Source organism: Cygnus olor, chromosome 26 (assembly GCF_009769625.2).
Source record: "Cygnus olor isolate bCygOlo1 chromosome 26, bCygOlo1.pri.v2, whole genome shotgun sequence".
In the NCBI taxonomy this organism is placed as follows: Eukaryota; Metazoa; Chordata; class Aves; order Anseriformes; family Anatidae; genus Cygnus; species Cygnus olor.
Window position 1 is genome coordinate 1631582 of NC_049194.1, and position 22045 is coordinate 1653626.

Consider the following 22045-nt stretch of genomic DNA (forward strand, 5'->3'; position numbering starts at 1 on the left):
TGTTTATTAATATTTTATTGATGACAAACAGGTTTAAAACAAACTGAGACAAAATCAAAAAAGAGTAACACCGTGCTAGCACTGATGTCTGGATTTATAAAACTCAGAATAACTGCTACAAAGGAAAAAAAAACAGCACAAAGCAGAGGCAGGCATTCTCATCAGTGAAATAAATGGGGTGAGGGGAGAGGAGGGGGTTACATTACTCAATGGATTGCATTGCACAGAGGGTTACAGCTTAAACCTATCTGAAAAGTCTATGCAACTACGCAGCCTACAGAAGGAAAAAAAAATTAAAAAGCCCTTCGGCAATGTTAATAAATAAAACAGTCCATCTTACAAGGAAGGAAGGTGGCCTGTGTCTCCATTCTTTCACATTTTAGAAGTCTAAACGCTGGAGGCTTTTTATGAGAAAAGAATGGTTTTCGTTTCTGGAAAGTTTAGTTTATTTTGCAGTTCTCGAACTACGTTCGCTGCAGGACCGAACAAAAATTTTGAACACCTGTTCCATTTTATGTGCACGCTACTCACGGTTTGTGGGTATGCTACACCAGGTCTGTACTGGGGGAGAGACACTCTTGAAAAACTACAGCAAATACAGGTTATGAAAGCGGGTCAACACTCTACAGAAAGGACAGTAATGAAAGGGCTTTCCCCCCAGTTACAAAAAGTGGGTTTTACATCATTTAAGTACATTCATATGAGAGGTATTTTGAGTTCCCCCAAAAAAAGACTAGAAACACTTGGAGCCCTTTGAGTATAAAGCTAACTGAATGCAAACTTTAAAAACACCTAGGTTAGTGAATCACACTCTACTGATCTTTGCCAATTAGGAGGTAGAGGTTAGTCTAATTTAGGGATCCAATAAAAATGGGTCTGTAGGAATTTCAATTCTCTGCGCTGTTTCTAAAAAGGTTTAGACACAAATAAAATGCTCCCAGTGTTCCCATATGACTTATTTAAGACATGGGTACAACTTAGAAATTGGATGGCTTCTCTTATGTGCTGTTTTCAGTTTTGACTTCCAGCTATTTCTCAAGCCAGCACTGATGGCACAGCCGTGTGCGCTACCTGAAAAATAGGCTCCGGGTTTGTTTTTCAACACCTGAATCTTTCAGCTATATCTGCATTAATCACCGAAGAAGCCACACAAAAGCCTAACCCATTATCTCTAATTATACCCATCTATCAGAGGCCACCTTCCAACAACTGCCTGCTTTGTCCATTTTTCCAACCTGCTTCGGTAACATTGTAGAGTCTTTACTTCAGAACCAATATAATCCCCAGTTTCCACTACTTCTTCCCCACATCTGAGGGAGCGAGTAAAGCAGGCCTGTTAGCATCTTTTCCTCCAGGGCCGAAGGGCACAGGAACCCATCCCCTTTCAAGCGCAAAGTTCATCTTACAGAAAGGCTTGTTTTTCACAGAGTAGAGTCCAGACAGTAGCCAATTAAAGCATACAGAAAACACTTTGAAACCCTCCTCCTGCTCGAGCGCGCAGGCTCCTTCCACTCTAACTGCTATCCAATGTAGGAAGAAGAGGCTGATTGCTGCAACTTTAAATCACACTGAAAGTTCTCAAGGTTGGTGCTCTAATTTAGTTTTAAACTTTTTGTAAGCTTCTCAGAACAAGGATCTCCCAGGTCCACCACTAAGATATTCAGAGACAAACTTCTAAAAATTCAGTGCTCCTTTGAAAGCATCTCTTTAAAACCACCTTGTCACGAAAGACCCGTTCAGAATGTGGGCGACACGATGACACTAGGATTTCAGAGCCAGTGTTGGACAACAAAACCTCCATCTCAGAGTTGAGCATCAGCTATGTTCCGCTGGATTTCTGCTTGGCTTGCTGTCACTTAGTCAGGAACTCTCTCAGATACTCTGCTTCTAAAATGTAAACAGTTACTGCTAAAATATAGTACCCCTTTAAAATGAGAACAACTCTGAGATGAGGGTTTTCCTCTCCCCGTCTGCTCTGAAAAGTAATGCCCTGCTCGCAAAGAGAAGTATGGAATGAAGTGAAACCTGCTTAAGGCCCTTCTCTCGAGCTTGGTTGACTGGGGGAGCAGGGACTCAGCTGACCACTCATTTCAGGGTGAGTTGCCTTCCCAGTGAGGCGCCAGCCAGTCCTTCGGTGCTCTCTCTCCTCTCCGGTCAGTCTCCTTGTCTCAGTGAGCTAGCAGTGGGCTCTCTCGCGCGCGCTCCTTTTCTCTCTCTCTCCTCTCCGTTGCTTGGTTTCTTTCTCCTGTTGCTCTCACACAGTGGTGCTTCAGTTTTAGCAGTGGAAAACAGGTATCCATTTTATTTTATTTTTTTTATTACCCAGAATAAAATGCTGATGAACTAAGCTCCACACAAGCTTAGCTCTTCTTCCTCAACCTGAAAGCAAGAAAGCAAAACGACAGTTGCATGACAGACGCCACAAGACAAACACTGCTTTCATGAGCATAAATCAGGGAGTAAGAAGCAGAGGAGTGAACCTCGAGTGCCTTACACTCTAATACTGTGACAGTCCCGTCACTCCGCCATGTTGATATGCACGTTCACCCTGGTAAGTAGAGTCCTGTGACAGCGCCACGTCAATCTGAGATTTAAACTCATCACCAAGGTAACTGTCCTGAAAATGAGAGTGTTTGTTAAGCCTCTAACTCATCATCAAGCTCAAGTGCTCCCTTACACAGCAGGGTATCTGGCAGCCAACATTAAAGGAAGTCTGAGATTTGTTTTTTCTTTGCTTTTTAAAGTTGACCCCGGTTTGCTGCAGAATTACTACAAAGAGTTTTTGCAGTAGCGAGCTGTTGAACAAGCTAGCAGTTCAAAGTTAAGGCTCAAGCTGAAATTATATATACTTGGGCAGAAGAATGACGTGCTGCATATGTAGGAAGTCCACTGAGTGGAGGGGGTATGAAATGGTGGGGCTGAGTCACTGAAAATGTTTTAGCTCCCACTTTCCTCAATTCTAGGAAACGAGGATGTGCGCGCGCACACACCACGGACATAAAACCCAGGAGAAAGGGCAGACTATGCATCAAATTCTGCTTACCTGTGATAATTCTGGTTGGGAGAGCCCAGGCTGACTCATCTGTGATGGCTGACTCATGGAGATATACCCCTGAGTCAGTGGACCCTGGGAGAAAGGCTGGGACACCACATCTTGGCTCGCTTGACTATTTGGAAGGTTTGACTGACTAGTTCCAGGAATCCCAAAACGATTTTTCTGGCGCCCACCACGACCAGTCTTTCCTTTTGGCGCCCCACGTCCTGGAAAAGCATTTATCCCGACCAAGAGTGAGAAGTTTCGCAGACACAAGAGCGTGAGAATTAACTGTTCTATAAAGTCTTGATGACTCACAAGAGGCAACACTTTATATGTACTCAATGTAGTAGGTGCAGAGAAATCAATACAACTGAGATTTAGTAATAAATCACATCACTTATTCTCGGAAGAGTAACAGAAAACGTTATCCCACTTCACACCTAAAACGTGGCTTTTGCACCGTTTCATCCTTGCCCCCTGTACCTGCAGCTGGTCCGTTAGCCTGGCCAAAGTATCCCGGTGGCGGCATCGGTGGCATCACGAGGTTGAAAGGGATAGGAATGTTCATAGCAGTGACATGGCTGGGGCCGGCACTAATCATCCCGATCTGGTCGTGGGTTTGGAAGTACATGTTGGATGGGCGCCCTGGGGAGGGGAGGAAAAGCCACAATGATTTCAAGCATCCTGAATGGGTTGGTAGTGGCTCTTCCAACACTTCCATGTTTGAAGTAAGATATCTTACGTCACGAACTGATTTATAAGATCTGCAAGGGTGTTAATTTTGACAGCTTCTTTACCTTGACTGCTCCGGTCATAGACAGATCCTGGAATAATAGCTTCACGTGCATCATACATGGCAGTAGTCATGAAACGGGCACCCTGAAAGCATGACAGCAGTTAGACAAAGCTTTTGCACAGACAACTTTGCACTGCAACTTCTGCAAGTTATTTCGAGTAAGAATTCAGTAGAAACTCCACAGTGTTTATCTAGTATACGTTATCTGAGGAAAGCTATTTCTAATACATGGAAAACATCCAACTTTTATTCCAACCACATGGTGACAACTAGAAAAAATGCCTTTACAGACAGCCTATTTAAAACTGAAATATTTGATGAATTTTCAAGTCTATTTTGAGGTTCTGATAAAAGTTTTCCCTTGATCTATTTCTACCACTGTCTTTGTGATGGCTGACAAGCTTCTTTTCCCCCTTCCCCAAAACAACTACTTATCTTACATTAAACAACTAAGATAATTCTCAGCTTAGCAGCACTGTACCTAAGGACTTTCAAGAACGCCTGCCTGATGAGCTTGTTATTTCTACACACAAGGATTATTTGATGTTCTATGCGCCTCAGAAGTTACCCCTACATAAAATTTTGCAGAGAATAAAGACAACACCACCAAAAAGGCCTTTTCTACAACTGTTCAACTTAAACTGCAGCTTACTTGGCCACAGTCCACTAACAACACAACAAAAATGGAAAGATGTGGGTGTGTGAGGGTATGCAGGTGACTGTTCATTCCATCCAAAATTGATCGATCAACCCCCAATTGCATCATGCCACAGACATCCGAGAGAGAGGGGTAAACTTACTGGGTTGATAGTATTGACGAGTTTTCGGGGCTTGCTGAACTGCATAAGGCTTTCCCGGAGGTTATTCAGTGGTCCCTCCACTAGAACTTTCTGCTCCTTGTAATAATTCAGCAGGTGATTCCAAAGTGGTTGTTTGGACAGCGCTTTTGGGTTCCCAACAATAATTACTCCATACCTACAGAACAGCAGACAAACACAGAAACTAAGATTAGCCATAACCTAAGATTAGCCATGCCATAACCAGGTTGGAACAGCAGTAAATCAAGGCACCTTAAAGAAGCCCACGATGGTAGGTGTAGGAGACCCTGATGTAACCATTTTGTTTACAGCAGAAGACTTCTGTAGTATGACAAAACACTTGAAAGGAGATTGCTGCAGCCAATTTCTCAATAATCACAAGCTTCCCTTTGCAGGCTTGCCAAACATGTCAAAGGACTCAACCAACCACATTACACTGCTCTAGAACTCTGCAGACACCAAGGAAGCCAACCAAGGCAGCGTTGACTTCACACAAACTACTCTTCTCAAATCCATTTTAAGAACAGCAAAATGGTAAAAATTGTTGCTGAGAGGGATAAAGAAGTAGTTGAAGGGAAGATTTCTGTCCTGCAGGCAAAGAGGAAGAACATGCTGGTTTCTACAGACTACCAATACCAAATGGGAACCCGTTAAATTGAAAGTACTTTAAGAGAACGGGGGAATCATCCACAGCTTCCTTAAAGCAGTCGGGCTGGGGAATGGGCCTGCCACCCGCAAAACACAGATCTTTTGTTAGCCTGTCTATAAAATAGGCAAAATTTGTCCAATGTTACTTTACCTTGCTCTTGTTAGAGCCACATTAAGACGCCTGGGGTCATTCAGAAATCCTATTCCTTGGTGTTCGTTGGCCCTCACACAAGAAAGGATAATAAAGTCCTTCTCTCTTCCTTGGAAGGCATCCACACTCGCAATTTCTACTTCCTGAAACAGAGGAAAACACGTAAATCACAGAAGCACAGTGCCTAACAGTTGTACTACCAACAGGTATTACAAAATGTGTTGGCTGCACACTAGCAGTTCCCATCGTTTGGGGAAATATGTTATTTTCCTCATGCTGATTTGATAATTCCACTGGTCACTAAATAGTTTCCCTAAAAGAGAACAGACAGTCTTAAGTTTAGGGCAAATTACTTTTATGTTTTTAAGCTTTATAGCTTTACAGTTCTCATATTTCCCCCCAGCTGGCATTTGCACTACAGAAAGCATCCCTTTTCTAGCTATGTTGCCAGAATCTGCCTGTTCCAAAACCTCGTAGTAATACAGCTCCAGATTAGCACTGCTGCTCCCAGCTATTAAGAAACCTGAAGAAGAGGGACAGATCATTCCTGGCAGGAGCAGAAGTATTTCCACCAAGTTTTCCTTCAGTGAAAACACTGCCCAAATTTTCAATATTGCAAAACACACTATATTAAACGTACAACCGTCTTGTTTGTAGCAACAAGTTTTAGTGTTTGGTAGATGAGGTGCACTGATGGGAGGACGTATTCTTAAGCAAATAAATAGTATGACCACCAGAATTTATAGAGCTTGGTTTCCTGCATGTCTCTTGGTTTGAGATGCTTTTATCTAAGACACAAACTGACTAAAACTTTTCCACAGCCCAAGCAGCAGTGACCTTTCCCTTTTGTGCCTCAATGAGTCCTCAAGGGACGGACTTGTTGAAGCTTTCCTTTCAACAGAACTTAACAGGGCTTCCTCCTTTATCTGGCAAACTGTTCTTCTGAAACTTACCGGCATTTGCTGCCTGCTAAACTACTTTCCCTTGGTCTAATTTAACTAAGATCAACTAAAATGCTCAGAAGTTACTAAAGAATAAATAGACTGGTGCCTAAGAAGCCAGACTAAAAATGAGAATTTCATAATATCTGATTTTTCTGCATCCAAAGATTCTCTCGTTTGTCTAATGACTCCATACCTGGTAGAGTTTTGTATGCAAGGAACCACTGAATTGCATGTACTGCACCAGATAGGATCTTTGACCTTCATAAGGAGTAATAATGCCAATCTGATCCGGTTTGGCACCAGCTTTCAATAGCTTTGTAGTTATCTTCTCTACATTGGCAGCTTCAGTCCTACGGAAAAAAAGGATTTGTTTATCTAAGGAAAATTAAGGCATTAGGTCTAATTATTTTCAATTAATGCGTTTAGAAAACTTGAACATGTATGCTATGCTAGCCTTTTGTTAGAAAGGCTACTTATGTCTCAGAATTACTCAACTAGGCTTCCTGGAATAGCAAAACTCAGGTAGGCCACCACTCTGAAACGTAACTTTTCAGCAGAGTTAAATGTACATGTGTACTTTGAGATCATTAAAATGTTCCAGCCTGCCGTATGAACAGATCCTTCAGTTGCTTTATCTTAAAGTTTTAAATATAGAATGTTTTTAATGCCAATGTCCCTGTCAGCCAACTATTGTGCCATTTGTTTGTGCACAATCTGGCTTGCTGTGTTCAGTAGTCTTGCACATGCTGTTCGTGAAACTGACTGAGATTAAAAATATCACAGTAGATATTTTTTGCAAGTTGGTCTGGTTTTCCTTCCAGGCACACGAACGAATGCATACAACCCAAAGAAACAAAGTGTTTTAAGCTCGCTGTTTGAAAAAGGTTGGAACATACAGAAAAAAAGGATAAGAAAATGAAATTCCCATCTCTCCACCCTTCTCTTGTGCTACCTTATTCCCTTCCATAATCTACAAGTTAGGCATCAGCTTCTGGAGTTACTGGAATTCAGGCATTGAAAGGGGACTGGACCAACATTTCCTGTTGCAAATGCAGTCAGTTTGCTTCCTGGCCAAAATTCATCCCACTTGCATTAGGCATTAACTGCCCCATGCTCCTTATACTATCAGCGAGGGAAAACACGTACCTCTGGAGAACAATCCAAACCCACTTAAGATCTGAACTGCTCCCACTGGAGCCGCCTTTCTCTATTCGCTTACTATAAAGGGAGCCTAGGGCAAATCAACTCTAAAAGGCAGGCAACCCAGCCAACCTGCACTATCCGTGATGACAGCTTTTATTAAAAAGCACACAAGCAATTTTAATCATAGTTGTTAACAGGAAGCAGCATTTTATTAATTTAGGAGGAGGAGTGCAGAATACAACAATCAATAGCACTGAAGTACTGTATTGTGTGCTGGGATACATTTGAGATCTACGGGCTGGCTAGTTTAAAATAGAGGTACCACTTCCATGGAAACAAGTAACTTCATCTAAAATATAAGCCTTTATTTAGGCGTTTTGCCTTTATTTATGTGGCAACGTACCACAAGTTCTGGTTAATGTAAAATATTACAAAGTCTCTGCAACAAAGTCCGTAAGATAGAGAAATGCTTATATGTTTGGTTTGGAACCGTATATTCTACTTCCCTTTGACTTCATCGTTACTCATTTACAATCTCCCTTACACTTGAAATACTTGGGACAAAGTATTTTTAAGTAAGTTTATATCTCAGTGTTGACTTTTACCTGTTTAAGTAAGAGGTGCCCGAGCTGGCAATTTCTTCCTGTCCTTGCGTAACATAGAAAAACATGGGCTTATCTGGCTGCGGCCACTGGAAATCAAATCCTTTTTTCACACGGTCAGCTGAAAAGCACCAAAATAGTAGAAAGTTAGCACTACTTTACTAGAAAGAACACTTACATCAAAGCATCTTCAAGACTTAAAAATGTAAGTGCAGGGGCAATTCCCTTTCTAAGGGAATGCGTTTAAAAACTCATCTAGATGAAAGAATCTTTCCTTTGATCCTTAATGACTTGAAGAGAAAATAATCTCTGCAGGAGTGCCACTCTTACCTGCAGTAACACCATTCTGGAGTGAACCCTCATAGAAGATATTGGATGGAAAAGCACTAAGTGCAGGATGCATGCGATACTGCACTTGCAGGCGAATCGGGCGAATCCCCAGCACCACGAGCCTCTCGAAGAGAGACTGAGATAGGCCAGCCTTCGCAGCTTTTTTACACATCACAACAGGACCAAGCTGGCAGTGGTCACCTACAAGAATAAGCTGTGGAAAAGAAAAATGTCATCAGTGGCAAAAATGTAGATATCTAAGCTTATATTTTCTGAAACCTGCCCAATAGCTAGAAGTGACAGAAATGGCCATCTCTAAAATATATTTGGAACTAATCAGTCTGACTTGTAATTAGATTCGTATTTAATTTAAGGCTTATAAACCTTTAGTGTCAACTAACTATTCAGCCATACTACTGATCATTTTAGAATAAAATCTTGTTCAGTCTCCAGATTGTTTCAACAAGACCAATATGTTCTAGACAAAGATTTTGCCACAGAAATAGATGTAACTAATATAACTAGCACAACATAAAAGTCACTTACAGACAACAGTATTCAAGAGTCTTCCCTGAGAGGGTTGGATTTTGTAAGCCTACATGCCTAAACTGTAAGCGTAGTCTTTACCTGTTCATAAAACCAATTTTCTTTAATGAAATCCAGTGGCTCCTACCTGTTTCGCTCCCAGGACAACCGGCACCATGCACTCTGGCTCAGTAGCCTGGGTGCTTTCATCAATCAGAATGGAGCGGAACTGCATCTTTGCAAGCCTTGGATCACCAGCTCCCACGCAAGTGCAACAGATCACATCTGCATTCTGAGACAGAAATGCAACTTAAATTAATCAAGTAGGATATCAACAGATAATTCTTCCCCATGGAATAGTACTTAAAAGGAACCTCCCAAGAAGTTAAATTGTACTCTGGTCTCCACCAACAAATTGCAGCTAAAATTCCAGTGGGAAAAGGCAGAAGTATAAACTACTAGATCTGATTGAACTTTACCATAAGTAATTCACGTTCTGCTGTTCGTTTTAGTGCACGGTAGCGCTTCTCATCAGCAGATGACAGTTCTCCAGTTTCATCTTTAAGCTGCTGCAGTTTCTGAAGCTCTGGCATGCTGCAAAGAACAGGAATTTTGCTTTATAGCCTAATTAAAAACAACTTAGGATTACAGTGCAACATTTTAGATTTTGACGTACCACTTCTTGCAGCACTACACAAGCTCACAATGAAGTCCTTTATATATTGCCACAGAAACCAAACAATTATTTTCAAATTAAAAGTGACACACGTGTACAGAACCAAAAGTTATCACATCAGGGAAACATTGTCACTGTTACAGTTAAACAACTGTGTCCCTCACAACACTTGAGCTTGTGATTTTTGTTTGTTTTTGCTTTTTGTTGTTGTTTCTTCTCCTCTGTCCCCAACAATTCCTTACCTATCCATGTTTCTGATCTGGTTATGCAATGCCAAGAAGGACACAGGAGAGTCAATTGCCTCACGACTTTTAGCACACAGACGGACCACCTTCAGTCCAGTTTGATGAATCTTCTCAGTCAACTGATCTACAGCTATATTACTCGGAGCACAGACTAACACAGGCCTTGAAAAAATAAGCAAAAAAATAAGTCTCAGTGAGGTATGAACTTTTTCCTGTTAGACTTGCAACAGGAATCAGAACTGTTACTATACATGTTCCCTAAAAATAAGCTACTGAAGAATTATCTTCTGAAATAAGCCCAAATCTAACCAGAACAATACCGTTCTACAAAATCATTTCAGTTCAGTACAAATGATCTTAATGTTTAAAAATGCAATCTGATTCTTTGGACCATTAAAGATGTAACCACATACATAAAGATTTAGAGAGAAGTTTTTACCCATTGCCCTGTCTAGCCAGATGATAGACGATTGTAGCTGATGTCACTGTTTTTCCGGTACCAGGGGGACCCTGAATAAGGCTCAGAGGACGCTGCAGGACAGTCTTCACAGCATAAACCTATAGAATTTTAATGCTATTTAGCATTCCATGCACAGGAAGTTACAAAATTGTTCAACATTTATTCATAAATCCTTTGTCATAGTCTTTGCATGTAGTAAAAAAGGGAGATGACGTTACCTGAGAATGGTTGAGATCAGGAAGTCCTTGTGCTGTAAAGCGCTTTGGCAACTGACATTTAATAATTACATCTTCTACCTCATGCCCTAACAGTTTGTGATAGATGTACCCTGACACTGAAGTCTCATCCACAGCAAATGTTTTCAAAGCACTCTGCATTCTGAAATGAGGGAAGGACAGAAAAAAAAAGTCAGTATGACCTCATACATAACTATCTACAAGTGTCCAACACAAAGGTTAATCTGCCATCAAGCTGAAATTAAAATACACACTCTGGAAAAAGACGACAACGCAAAGAATTTCCTAACAGAATTAAGAGGCAAAAATTAGATTCCAAGAACAGTTTTTTTCTCCTAACATGTGTGGTACAAAATATAACCAGAAAGATCTGCAGAGAAACCAGCCCTTGACAGAGTTTGCAATAGAGATCTTCAGTGCAAAATCTGAAGAGAAGTTGTACTCAGTACATCTCCTCCAGGAAAATAAACTCCTATCTTATAAAATGCAGTACAGACATGTCTCAAGTCTACTGATGCCACAGCTGATTCAATTGCCTTGAGATTTCAGCTACTTAAAATGATTCAGAGTTTCGGAGAGCAATTAAAACAGGGAGCACTTCATGACAGCGTTTAACAAGCTGAACTGCAAAACAGTTTTTCTTCTTAAATTCCAAATGTTACTAAACATGAGAATAATTCTTCCCACTTAGTTTTCTTGATGTATTTGCAACAAACCGTAGGTTCAAAATGAGAAACACTGACAATATACACCTACTGTTTCCATTATCTGCCAAGTTTAAGTGCTTTCTCAATACCTGTCAAACGAAGTAGATTTCCATACAAAATCCACTTGGAAGTTATGAGTAACTTCCACAGGGGCTCCAACGCTGCTCCTCAGCTCAATGGCTATCTCATCACCATAATCTGTAGAACCTCGTTAAGTAGTAATCTATAGCAAAAATTTGAATTTTATTTTTCCCGATTTTGATTTTATTTTTTTTTAAATCAGATGCCCACTACAGAAATTGCAATGGTTTCAAAATTACTTTTGTATACAATTTAGTGGTTTCCTGGAGAGACTTCAGCCTTCCATTAAGCCTCCCTAAAGGCACATTAAGTAAAGGATACTATCAGGAACTTTGATAACATGACCAATTCCTTTCCATAAAGGGGCCAGGTCTCCTTTATACCTCAAGCAGATCTCATCTCCTTGCATTAGACGCATATCTACAAAGGAAGGAAAAAATGTTCTCAGAATATTCAATAATGAACAACCACCTTCAACACAGAAAACCTACAGGAGTATCTTATATGCCAGGTCACGTATTACAGTTCTTTAAACACTGATGTTATTTACCCAGCATAAAAACAGGCAAAACACACAGTTAAGATGTCATTACCTGAATCAGTCTTTGGCAAAGTGAAATAAGCAATTCTTTTCTTGTTCAAGCCCAGGTCCCATCTGACTGTGATGTTATCTTGGGTCTAAAGGGAAAGAAAAGGCAATTTATTATGTTCTTAAAGAACTGTTTACCAGCTACTGCAATCCTCACTGTCCTAATACTTAAAAGTACTAGAGAAATACAAAACGTGACGTTCCAATGTCACAGAACCAAGTACCTGTATTTATTCTTACAGACTCAGTTCACACCTTCTGGAGAAATTAATTCTGTTTGATATAAGACTTATGCAGTTAATAATAAGTCAATCACCACTTGTGTTAACCTTTTTAAAACAAAAGCCCCTTATGAAGTGCTTACATGCCCCCTGTATAAAACAAGTTTGACCGGAAACTGACTGACAGGAAGGTAACTGCATGTTACAATAACATAAGAGGTGCCAAGTACCAGTTCTAAGATAGAAGAATGTGGTTCTGCAGAAGACAAACTCTGAATGCAGAAGAGATGAAGTTCTCAAGCGTTTCAAACTTCTTTAAAACCTCTGTTTGAGTTCTCTTTTCCCTTCCCTGACAAAGATGCTTATTTCACTCAAGTCTTTTTTCTATTAATAGCAACAAGATGTTTGATACCAGAGGACTAGTCAGAATTTGCCCTCAAACAGATATATTTCAAGCATGTTACCTGAGACTCTTTGAGCTTCTTGTCATAGTCAGCCTCGAGCTTGACTAGAGGACCAAATATATTCTGGTATTGATAAGCATCTTCATATCTGAGTAGGACATGCTGTGGCTCTTCATCAACGCCAGGCTTTTCTAAGTCCTCAAGAGTTGCAGATGGATTTTCCTAGAATTGAATATACAAATGTTTTGTTTCAAAGTTTTAAGCACAATCCCCTACTGTAAGTGATAATCCTGCATTTTACTGCTACAGGAAGTCATAAAGGCATAACGACCTGTTAAAGCTACCAAGACATTATGCCATGCTCACCTGCATCCAGTCAAGTTTGATCTGCATTAACAGATGTATAGAAAAAGCTCTCGAAAACCAGTAACTGAGTACCAATTGTCAACTAACTAGTCTTAGCTAGTCATTAAAGCTGAAACAAGTGAAAGACTCGATATGGTGAAATGAAAGTTGCTTTTCCACATTGCCTGACAGTTGAACTTGACAGAACAAAAGAACCTCAGGATGAAACTTTCCTCCTTTAATCTCCTAAATCCTCTGATCAATTTCCAGTTGTGCTGCTTGTGAAACCTGAAAGGTTTGAACCTTGTGTACATTCCCTGCCTTGCACAGTTGCTGAAACAGTCTTGTCCCTACTTTGTAAGGCACAAAACTAGTACTTGGTGAAACGTAACTTGTATTTGAAAAGCAGCACGTACCTTCCAAAGTTCTTCCAGTTTGTTAATCTGCTGAGCTGTAATCTGACGTGCTCTCAACTGTTCCTGCTCAGACGGAATCTTCACCAGCCACGAAAGGAAACAGCGATCTTGGATAAGAGGCTGCCACTGTGAACTGTCCCAATTAATATCCTTTAAACTGCTCTGACTTGCACATGGCTGCCTGCACAACCAAAACATTGAAAAAAATTATTAAGTTAGACAAGTGTAAGAAAATCTACCATGTGAAGGATAAGAACATGTTTGTTTTGTTCCTACAAGAACTCCGGTGTCTCAGTTACAAGAAAACCAACACTAGCCTGCTGATCTATTTCATTAGTTCCTGTATTTGCTATTTCAACATTAGGGACGCAAGGTAACGTAAGTAGAATTTCTTGTGCATTTCTAGAACTGAAAATTTCAGCATCTAAAATATTTAATGTGACACACTTGGAAAGTCCATTAAGATTATGCACATACTTATCAGCAAACACCTGGATTACTTCCATCTGTTATTTAAACAAATGAGAGAACCTGTTCTGTAAAAACACTCCTACTGTAAAATGCATGGCAAGTGACAGCATTTAATAAAAATCCATACAGACAAGACCATGTTTTCTGATACATCCTGTCAAAGAACAGCTTCCAGTTTACTCTCATCTTCAAATTATTCTATGAGCTGACAGAAAAACTTGTTCTGCAATTCTGTCACTACTCCACTAGGGCTCCAGAGTAATTTCCTGATCTGTTACTTCTCCATAGCTGAAAACAACAGTTTAACACAGGGGAAAAACACCTGACTTCTTGAAAGTGAGACAGTCCTTAATGGAAGGATTTTTCTACAGAATTAATACATTTGCCCAGCACAAAAAAATGTTTCCTTATTGCATTATTTATTTGTATACATTTCATTAATTCTAGACGCTCATCTAAAGAAAAAATGGTGGCAAATGAGAGTATAAAGCATTTATGTAGAAAGTGAAAGGCAAGCATTGCCATTTAGAAATAACATTATGCAATAGACTTGATGTAAACATGCCAATAAAGGCATTCTCTCACCTGCACAGCAAAACAACCACAGAGTCTGCCTTAGCTGGAATAAAGCCAAGGAGAAACACGTTACGACATCCGCAGTTATAACATTCCAAGACAGTCTCTCCTAGAGGTCCATCTTTATGGAGAGTCACCTCTTTGCACTTCGCTCTCACAAGATGATTAACAATGTGGCTGAAACCAGAGAAGACATACATTTATATGCAGTTAATAGGAAAACCAGATTTAGCCCTAACTCTACGTAACGTAGCAACTCCATCATTACTAAAAGATGAACAAAATCTATTCATACTTTGGCATACATTTAGTAAGACCTTGCTCTTTTGATCGTGGCAAAGATGAACATTAACAGCTTCAATGGTTTCTCAATGCACGAATACTTTAAAGTGAACATGAAAGAACAGATAATGTGTAAAGTTGTTTGGATTTTTAAAGTTATCGATGATTGGAAGCAGCTTCCTGAAGCTGCACAGGACAGAAACATCAATTATACTGCTTTGTGAGAACACAGAATGCAGGAAGAAGCAACAAGCTCATGCCACAGAAGTAATTCAAGTTTTGCTGAGATCCAGCTGTATGTTCAGTAGAAAAGCTAGAGGAGGTTGGAGGTTCACATTCAAGTCACAGACTTCAATTATCATGATAACATAAGTCACACCCACTATGCCACTTCAAAACAAACACTTTAGAGCAAGATTGTCAATATCACTTCCATCATTCGGTCACTTACCTGCCAGATGTATTTCCACGCCCATTGCAGAACCACTTCTTGCTGGTGTTGCAGTAAACCACACAGGCAGGGTCATGGATACCACAGTAACTGGGATTAAAATGAGAGGAGAGGAAGTGATTGGGAAATTGCTTATAAGAAAATACAAATACAAGATTTAATCTATCTAGTAATGTGCAAAGTATGGAGAAATTACAGTTAGGAAACACGAGAGTTGGTAGAAGTACCAAACATGAGTTAAATTTCTGTTCTGAGTCACAAGTATTTTAACTCTTCCCATCATTATCATTCCTAGACTGCTTCGCTTTGTATTCCTTGAGAGAGGTCAAAGACCTACTGGAAGTGACAGCTGTCAGAGCACACGAGCTCACCAGAGGGCACTATTTTCCTACCAGTAGGTGGCTGTCTCCAAGGAAATTGCTCTCAAAGTCTCCAAATCCTCTAAGCATACACCTTTCACTCCAAGTGCTCCTGCCCTCTGGAAATAATAAGTCTGGGGCAAAGATCAGCCCTTACCTGCAAGCATGCACAGGAAGATCCTTTGTGTAATAGGTATCTTCTTCATCTTCTTCAAAGTTCAGCTCTGCCAGAAGCTGGCTGGTTTTAGCTACGTTATCATCCACCGCTCCGTTCTGCAGAATGCCATCGGGTCCATTAACCTGAAAGACAAGGTCAGTGTTTAAGTTACATAATCAAAACATACTCCAGAACAAAGCCAAGAATGGTAATTCCTACTCCTCTAAGAAAAAAATTGTTTCTAATTTAGGAGAAATTCAGAACGAAAGAAAAAAGCTGGTACGAGCTTGAAATAATACCAGTTTATATAATCAATACTTGCTTCGTTAGCTCCTTTTATTTAAATGACAACCGATGAGTAGGAAAAGTTAGTAATAAAAGAAAATTGCTTTTCTGCAGATTACATTTTTCCCTACAGTCGTACGCAATACAAGATTCCATACATTACATCTGGAATCAAACAAACATACCTGCATAACACATCAGGTATGAAAATCGCTATCATATTACTTGAAACTTGTTTCAGCTATCATACAACATCCTTTTTTTTTTTTTTAAAAAAGAGAGGTGTCTCTATATAAGTTAACCAAGAAACCCACAAAACTCCATTAAAACTACAAATGCAGCCCAAGTTTTCAAAACACCACACTTGAGAGATCATGTGCTAATACAGCACACGCAGAACAGGTGTGCTCTTTCCACTGCTGATGCACTAACTGCCAGAACCACCAAGTTCTGCAGCATTTGGTGCTGTGTCAGCACGTTTTGCACACCAAGTCTTAGCCATGTTAAAAATAACTCCTTTTTGGCAATACTGAGTACAGTGCTGTTACCACCAGGAAGGAGCAATCGAAAAGTGTGAACGTCACAAAACAGATTTTAGCATGACTAAAGCAGCCGTGGCCCCTTGGGACTCACAGGTGCTCTCGTTTAATTCTTCTGCCATCTTTTGCATCTTGGCAAACCAACAGCCACAGGAAACTTAACATGCTGCTGTCAGGAACCCCCAAGATGGCCAAAGCCCTCACCCCCCGAAGCTTTGTTGACTCAGTCACTTGATTCTTGACTTGTATAGCAAGATCTCATTAAAACCTGAGAAGAGATGAGCACACCATTTACTCCATGTTAACTTTGAGTGAAAAAAGATGGAAAAGTGACCCCAGCAACTACAACAATCAGCACAATATTAACCAAACATTTTGAATGAGTGCTGAGGGAGGGTTTCCCCACCAGACCAAAACTGTCAGATACATAAAAATCCAGCTGTTTCTGACAAACATTTAAATACTTATTTCATATAGTGCCAACTGGTGTCACTCACGGCATTTCTCTATCAATATCTAAAAGTATTTTAGTAAATCTTTAGCACTTCGACTTCTGGTGCAAGTTGTCAGAGCACTGTTATGAATATCTGATAGGAGATAAGCTGCCCAAATGAGAAGAGCTCTAATCTTTATTAAAATATTTTTAAGTAGTTGCCTTAGCATTTAAGCTAGCAAGCCAGAACAAGCCTGCTTCGCTGAAAGTCTCATCCAGGTTCCACACAAACTAGTTTCAGTACTCTAAATTAAAATTTAACAAACAATTGCAAGAGTTAACTTTAAAATAAGTGTGCAATGCTTCACATTCACCCTCAGCAGTAAGGGACTGGACTGAGCGCCACAACCCTTATTTTGTTATCTTAAAAAGAAGCAAGGTGTGTTTATGCTATCTAAACAGTACAATGTTTTATTGATATTACCTCCAAGAATTGGCTTGGGGAAATCTAACAAATGAGCCAAGAGGTACACTCAGCAGCATGTGCAAAAGAAGCAGGGGGAGTAAGGAATAAAAAAACTGCAGCAGCGTAAGTATAATGAACCCAAACAACTTCACAGCACCTTCACAGCTGTTTCAAGATAAATATCCAGTTTAAATCACGTCACTATACAAAATATGACCATAACTTATTAACTGATCACGGCCCAGGTGGAATTCCAAAGCCACAAGTTAACCTGAATTTATTGGAAGCATGAATACCGGGCACTCACAGCTGCACCTTCTGCCAGTCTCTTCCGAAGAGCCCTAACACAGTATTACACACATTAGCTGACAAATGTAATCAGTTTTTCAGAAGCTCTTTTAAAACTTGGATTGCTGAGCAGGCAACATAATTGTACAGCTTTCTTTCTGAAGGCAGAAACACAAGAAACTACAGCACCTACAAGCCACCTGTCCTTCCACAGAGGTGACCGCTCATACCCGCAGGAGCATCCAGCGGCCCAGGATGAGGCCTTGGCAGGCACACGACGAGGAAGTGACTCAACTATTGTTCTAAAACCCGCTGCCACGTTAGCCTATGTGCATATTATTAAAAATCTGGCACCGTCGGCTGTTGTATAAGGGCGGGGGGGGGCTTCTCTATTTTAAACGCGTTGACTGAAACTTCTGGCACAGCACGTTTAACAGCTACATCCAGCGAGCTGCAAACTTCAGCGCTCGCAAACTACCGCCAAGTTGCTCGGCCCTCCTTGGCTCCTTTTCAGCCTCTGAAAGGTTCCTTTTGGCCTCTAACATACCGGTCAGGAGGCAACAGCGAAGGTCCAGGGAACCGAGCTGCAGAACAGGAACTCAGATGGCACAATTTACGCAACGACTTCTACTGACCACGTCCGTGAGCCCCCGGAGCGGTGGCAGCAGCGTTCCAGCAGCACCTCCGCCGCTCCTCGCGGTGCCTGCGGCTACCGTATCGCAGCGCAGGGCCAACAGGTGAACGCAGCTGGAGCCACGCAGCGCAGCCCTACTTTAAAGCGGGGTATGTCAGGCTGTAGCAAGAACAATGAGAGTTACGGAGGCATTCTGGACTCTTGTTACAAGAGCCCGACCGGTCGTGACGGCGCGCTCCAGTGCTGCGCAGTAACCGCAGGACACCCCGGCACGCTGTCCCAGTTCAAGGCAGTTTTTTCTCATGCTTTAGTAAAACACACACTTTGGGATTTGCATAGATAGCCAACTGGTGGTTGTTTGTAGCTACATTAAAGCTACAGCATATTTACTGCGCCTTATTACCACGTATTATACTTATTTGATCTCTTTCAAAATAAGGAAGCGCGTATTACTGACACCATTCACTCTCGCGACGGCGAAGGATACGCTGCGTGTCCTGGTGGGGACCCGAGCAACAAGGAGGAAGTTGATCTGCCCAGATAAAAAGGCTTTGGTGGAACTGGCAACTAAATCCTGCCCCCGCCTCCGTCAGCCTCTCACTCAGCTTCGCACACATGAACACCAGGTGCTGCGCCCATCAACAACGCGTGAGCACATGGCTGCTTCCTAGCATCTTACCCGCGTCCTTGCTGGGAGAGCGAAGAAATAAGGCAGAAATCAGAATTTATCTTGAAATGTGTAGACAAGACATCTTGTGTTTCATTTTAATCACCTGTTAAGAAGGGAAGTTTAGTTTTCTGAGGAGAGGAAAACAGTCACCTGCTTCTGAGCTAACCTCTCGCTGCCTTTTGTCAACCGGACAAAAATCTACGGAAACAACATCCTCTAAAGCTACCAAATGTACGTTGGGATAGAAAGCTCCTGTAGCATGGCTAAATCAACCATGTTTCTGAAGTTCTGTGCTTTGTCTTGCCCAACTGATCTTTTTAAGTATGAGGACACTAAAAAGGTATCAAAGAGAAAGAGTAAAACGCTACACCTCCAGTGTTTATCAACATGAGATAAAAATATTTATACAAGCTTTTTCTGTAATCGCAGCGACAAATTTAAACAAAGCAACAATGCGTGCTTAGTTTAAGTTTCGGGGCCTTAGAAGTAACGTATTTAGTAGGTGCCCTGCCAAAAAAACATAATAAGCTTACATTATTGTTCAAGGCAGCAAAGTCGCCCCCCCGGATCTTTAAACATGCTCCGGTTCTGATCTTATCACTGATGAGACCATTGAAAGGCACAAGTCTGAACAGAGCAAGGGAGCCGGGGTTTGCTGAACTTTGGTGCAGGAGCACACCACGCTCAACATGCTTCCGAGGGTTCTGCTGAAATAGGTGTCCCTCCAGGTGTCCAGAGGGGAAAAGGACCAACAAAACGACCCCAGGAGTTCACAAAGAAACCTAGAAGCACAAAAAAACCCACAACGCTTCCCTCCTGCCTGCCAGGAGGAATGGTTACAGACATACTAGCACCTGAATGTGCTCTCCAGATTTTTCTTCTTCTTTTACTTCAAAGGCTTTTCAAACATGTTTAGACAAAAAAAGACAAATTAATCCACTGGTCTAGTCTTTTAGCTTGCAAGGCTTATTTTGGAGTAGTTTTTCTTCCTCTTCTGGCCAGATATACTCTACTGAGAGTTCTGGAATGATCACAACCATTAAGGCTTTAAAAACACAAAGATTTATTTAAACTGTTTTTTAAAATCAATTAACTATACACAAACACTGACTACACACAAACAGATTTTACTATTTAGTAATTTTGATATTTCAACGCTCAAAAGGGGGAAAAAGGCTTGCTTTGCCAAACCCAAATTCTAGTGCTAGAAGTAAACACAAAATAAAACAAACAGCCCCCGGGGTCTCATCTCTAACTCCATTTTATAAACACCTAGAGCAAGTCACACCACTATAGCTGCGTCCAGGCTGAACGCTGAGCATTTGCAAGCATAAGAAAGTCATTCAGCGTGTCCTGGGATAAGGCTAGGAGAGGATAATTCCACCTTCAGCCTTGCCCTGCACACCTGTAGGTTTTCACTGCCTGGGCACGCTGTCCTGCTTCACATTTGCTCATTTCCGCATCATTTACAGATCCCGGTACATCACTTTTTGCAAGGAAAAGGAAAAAAAATAATCAAATCCACTCTGAATACTTTTGGTTCAGGATTAACAACTTTTACCTACAGCACTTCAACTCTTCCAAACTCACGCCCTGGAACATGGATAATTTGCAAACGTTTAACTGTTAATACTAGGACTAAACATTTAGTTAGCTGTCAGGAAACTTAGCAGCATATTCCATAATCTTTAAAGGTAGATCAGTTTGACTTTATTTTTTGAACACTTTTTTTTTTGTAGAGTCAAGTTGTAGGACAGCGACAAGTAGTATTTTTATTTATAACACTTCCTGGCTTGTGAGTGTACAACCCTAGCTGCCTCTTTCCTTTCATTTCTGTGAATTGTCAAACCCTAAACACAACCATCACCAGACTACAAGAAGAAAAACACTTTTAAGCGACGAGGAACCGGACCTCTGAGCACGAGTCTGAGGCCGTATCAGCTGTCACTCCCATACAAACCCAAAACAAACCAGCCTAGCAACTATACCGCAGCAAAGGTGGCAACGCAGGGAGGAAAAAAATAATAAATTAAAAGCGCACGGTGGTCGGAGTCAAGAAGAAAGGCGTTTTTTTAACGGAGTAGCGCTGAGTTCCCGCAGCATCCAACTTCGCGCAACCAAACGCTGCCTCCGACCGGGTTTTAAAGAGGAAAAGAAACCGAAATCGCCCCCCAGGAGCCTTCGGCACCGCACCGGCGGGCGCCGCCCGGCTGTCAGGAGGCCCGGAGCTCCCTCCTCCGCCCCGGAGAGCGGCGCTCGGTGCCAGGCCCGGCCTCCAGGGGCCGCTTCCCCTTCTTCTTCCCCGGCCGGGGGCCGAGCTCCGGGCCCCGGGGGCCGCCCAGGGCTTCCCCTCGGCGGCCCCGCCCGCCCCTTCCGGACCCCCCCCCCGGTACCGGAGCCGCCCCCGTTGTGTCCCCCCCCCCCCCCCCGGTACTCACCTGCGCCTCGATGGGGCCCGGCGGGCCCTGGGCCGCTCCGGGGGGGCCTTGGCCTTGTCCCGGGCCGGCCTGACCGGGCCCTGGCGGGGTCTGGGTCTGGCTGGGGAGGGTGAAGTCGGTGAACTCGAACTCGGAGCCCTGCGTGTCGGCGCCGAGCAGCTCGGCCTCCTCGGTGTCCAGGAAGGTGAGGGTCTGCGAGCTGGGGCCGTACGCCTCCACGCTCATGGCGGCGGCGGCGAGGAGGAGGAGGAGGAGGAAGAGGAGAAGCGGCGCTTCCCCCCCCCTCCCTCACCTCACCTCAGCCCGGCCTCACCTCACGCAGCCCGGGCCCCGGCGCTACGCCAGCGGCGGGCTCCGCCGCGCGCACCAGGCCGCGCCCGCTCCCAGCGGCCAGCGGAGGGCCCGGGGGCGGCCGAGCCCGGCGGGGGGGAGCGAGGGGACGGCGGCGGGAGCCTGAGCGGAGCCCTGAGGGAGCCCTGAGAGGGAGGACCCGGGAGGAGCCGAGCGGAGCCCAACGGAGCCGAGCGGCCGCTGCCGCCGCCGCGCGCCAAGGCCAGGCCGGGGAGCGGTGACGCGCAGCGCGCGGCCGACGCCAGCACGCCCCGCCCCGCTCCCGCCGGGG

At 42.6% G+C, this 22045-nt stretch overlaps 1 protein-coding gene across 2 annotated transcripts; it reads right to left on the reverse strand.

The window, feature by feature from the left end:
• Positions 1–21979, reverse strand: UPF1 (UPF1 RNA helicase and ATPase). 2 transcript variants are annotated; one of them, XM_040537245.1, is made up of 24 exons: positions 21424–21979; positions 15671–15813; positions 15155–15244; positions 14431–14598; positions 13375–13555; positions 12674–12835; positions 11993–12077; positions 11721–11819; positions 11408–11516; positions 10594–10753; positions 10355–10473; positions 9913–10077; positions 9474–9588; positions 9143–9286; positions 8470–8683; positions 8143–8260; positions 6588–6744; positions 5451–5593; positions 4634–4808; positions 3835–3916; positions 3521–3682; positions 3044–3261; positions 2495–2617; positions 1–2379 (listed from the first exon to the last, which is right to left on the reverse strand). In XM_040537245.1, exons 1-23 carry the CDS (start codon positions 21646–21648, stop codon positions 2498–2500), a joined length of 3354 nt encoding a protein of 1117 aa, XP_040393179.1. In that variant the 5' UTR covers positions 21649–21979; the 3' UTR covers positions 1–2379; positions 2495–2497. The 2 variants fall into 2 exon arrangements, with proteins under 2 accessions (XP_040393179.1, XP_040393178.1); XM_040537244.1 differs by having other exon boundaries at positions 11408–11525.
• Between the last annotated feature and the right edge of the window lie 66 nt (positions 21980–22045).

Excerpts from the sequence above, each read along its gene's own strand:
- UPF1 (XM_040537244.1), bottom strand. The coding sequence starts at position 21,648 with ATGAGCGTGGAGGCGTACGGCCCCAGCTCGCAGACCCTCACCTTCCTG. Across the intron at positions 6,745-8,142 it reads GGCACCTCTTACTTAAACAG|GACTGAAGCTGCCAATGTAG; the intron begins GTAAAAGTCAAC and ends TTTTTTCCGTAG. Across the intron at positions 4,809-5,450 it reads GTGGCTCTAACAAGAGCAAG|GTATGGAGTAATTATTGTTG; the intron begins GTAAAGTAACAT and ends GCTGTTCTGTAG.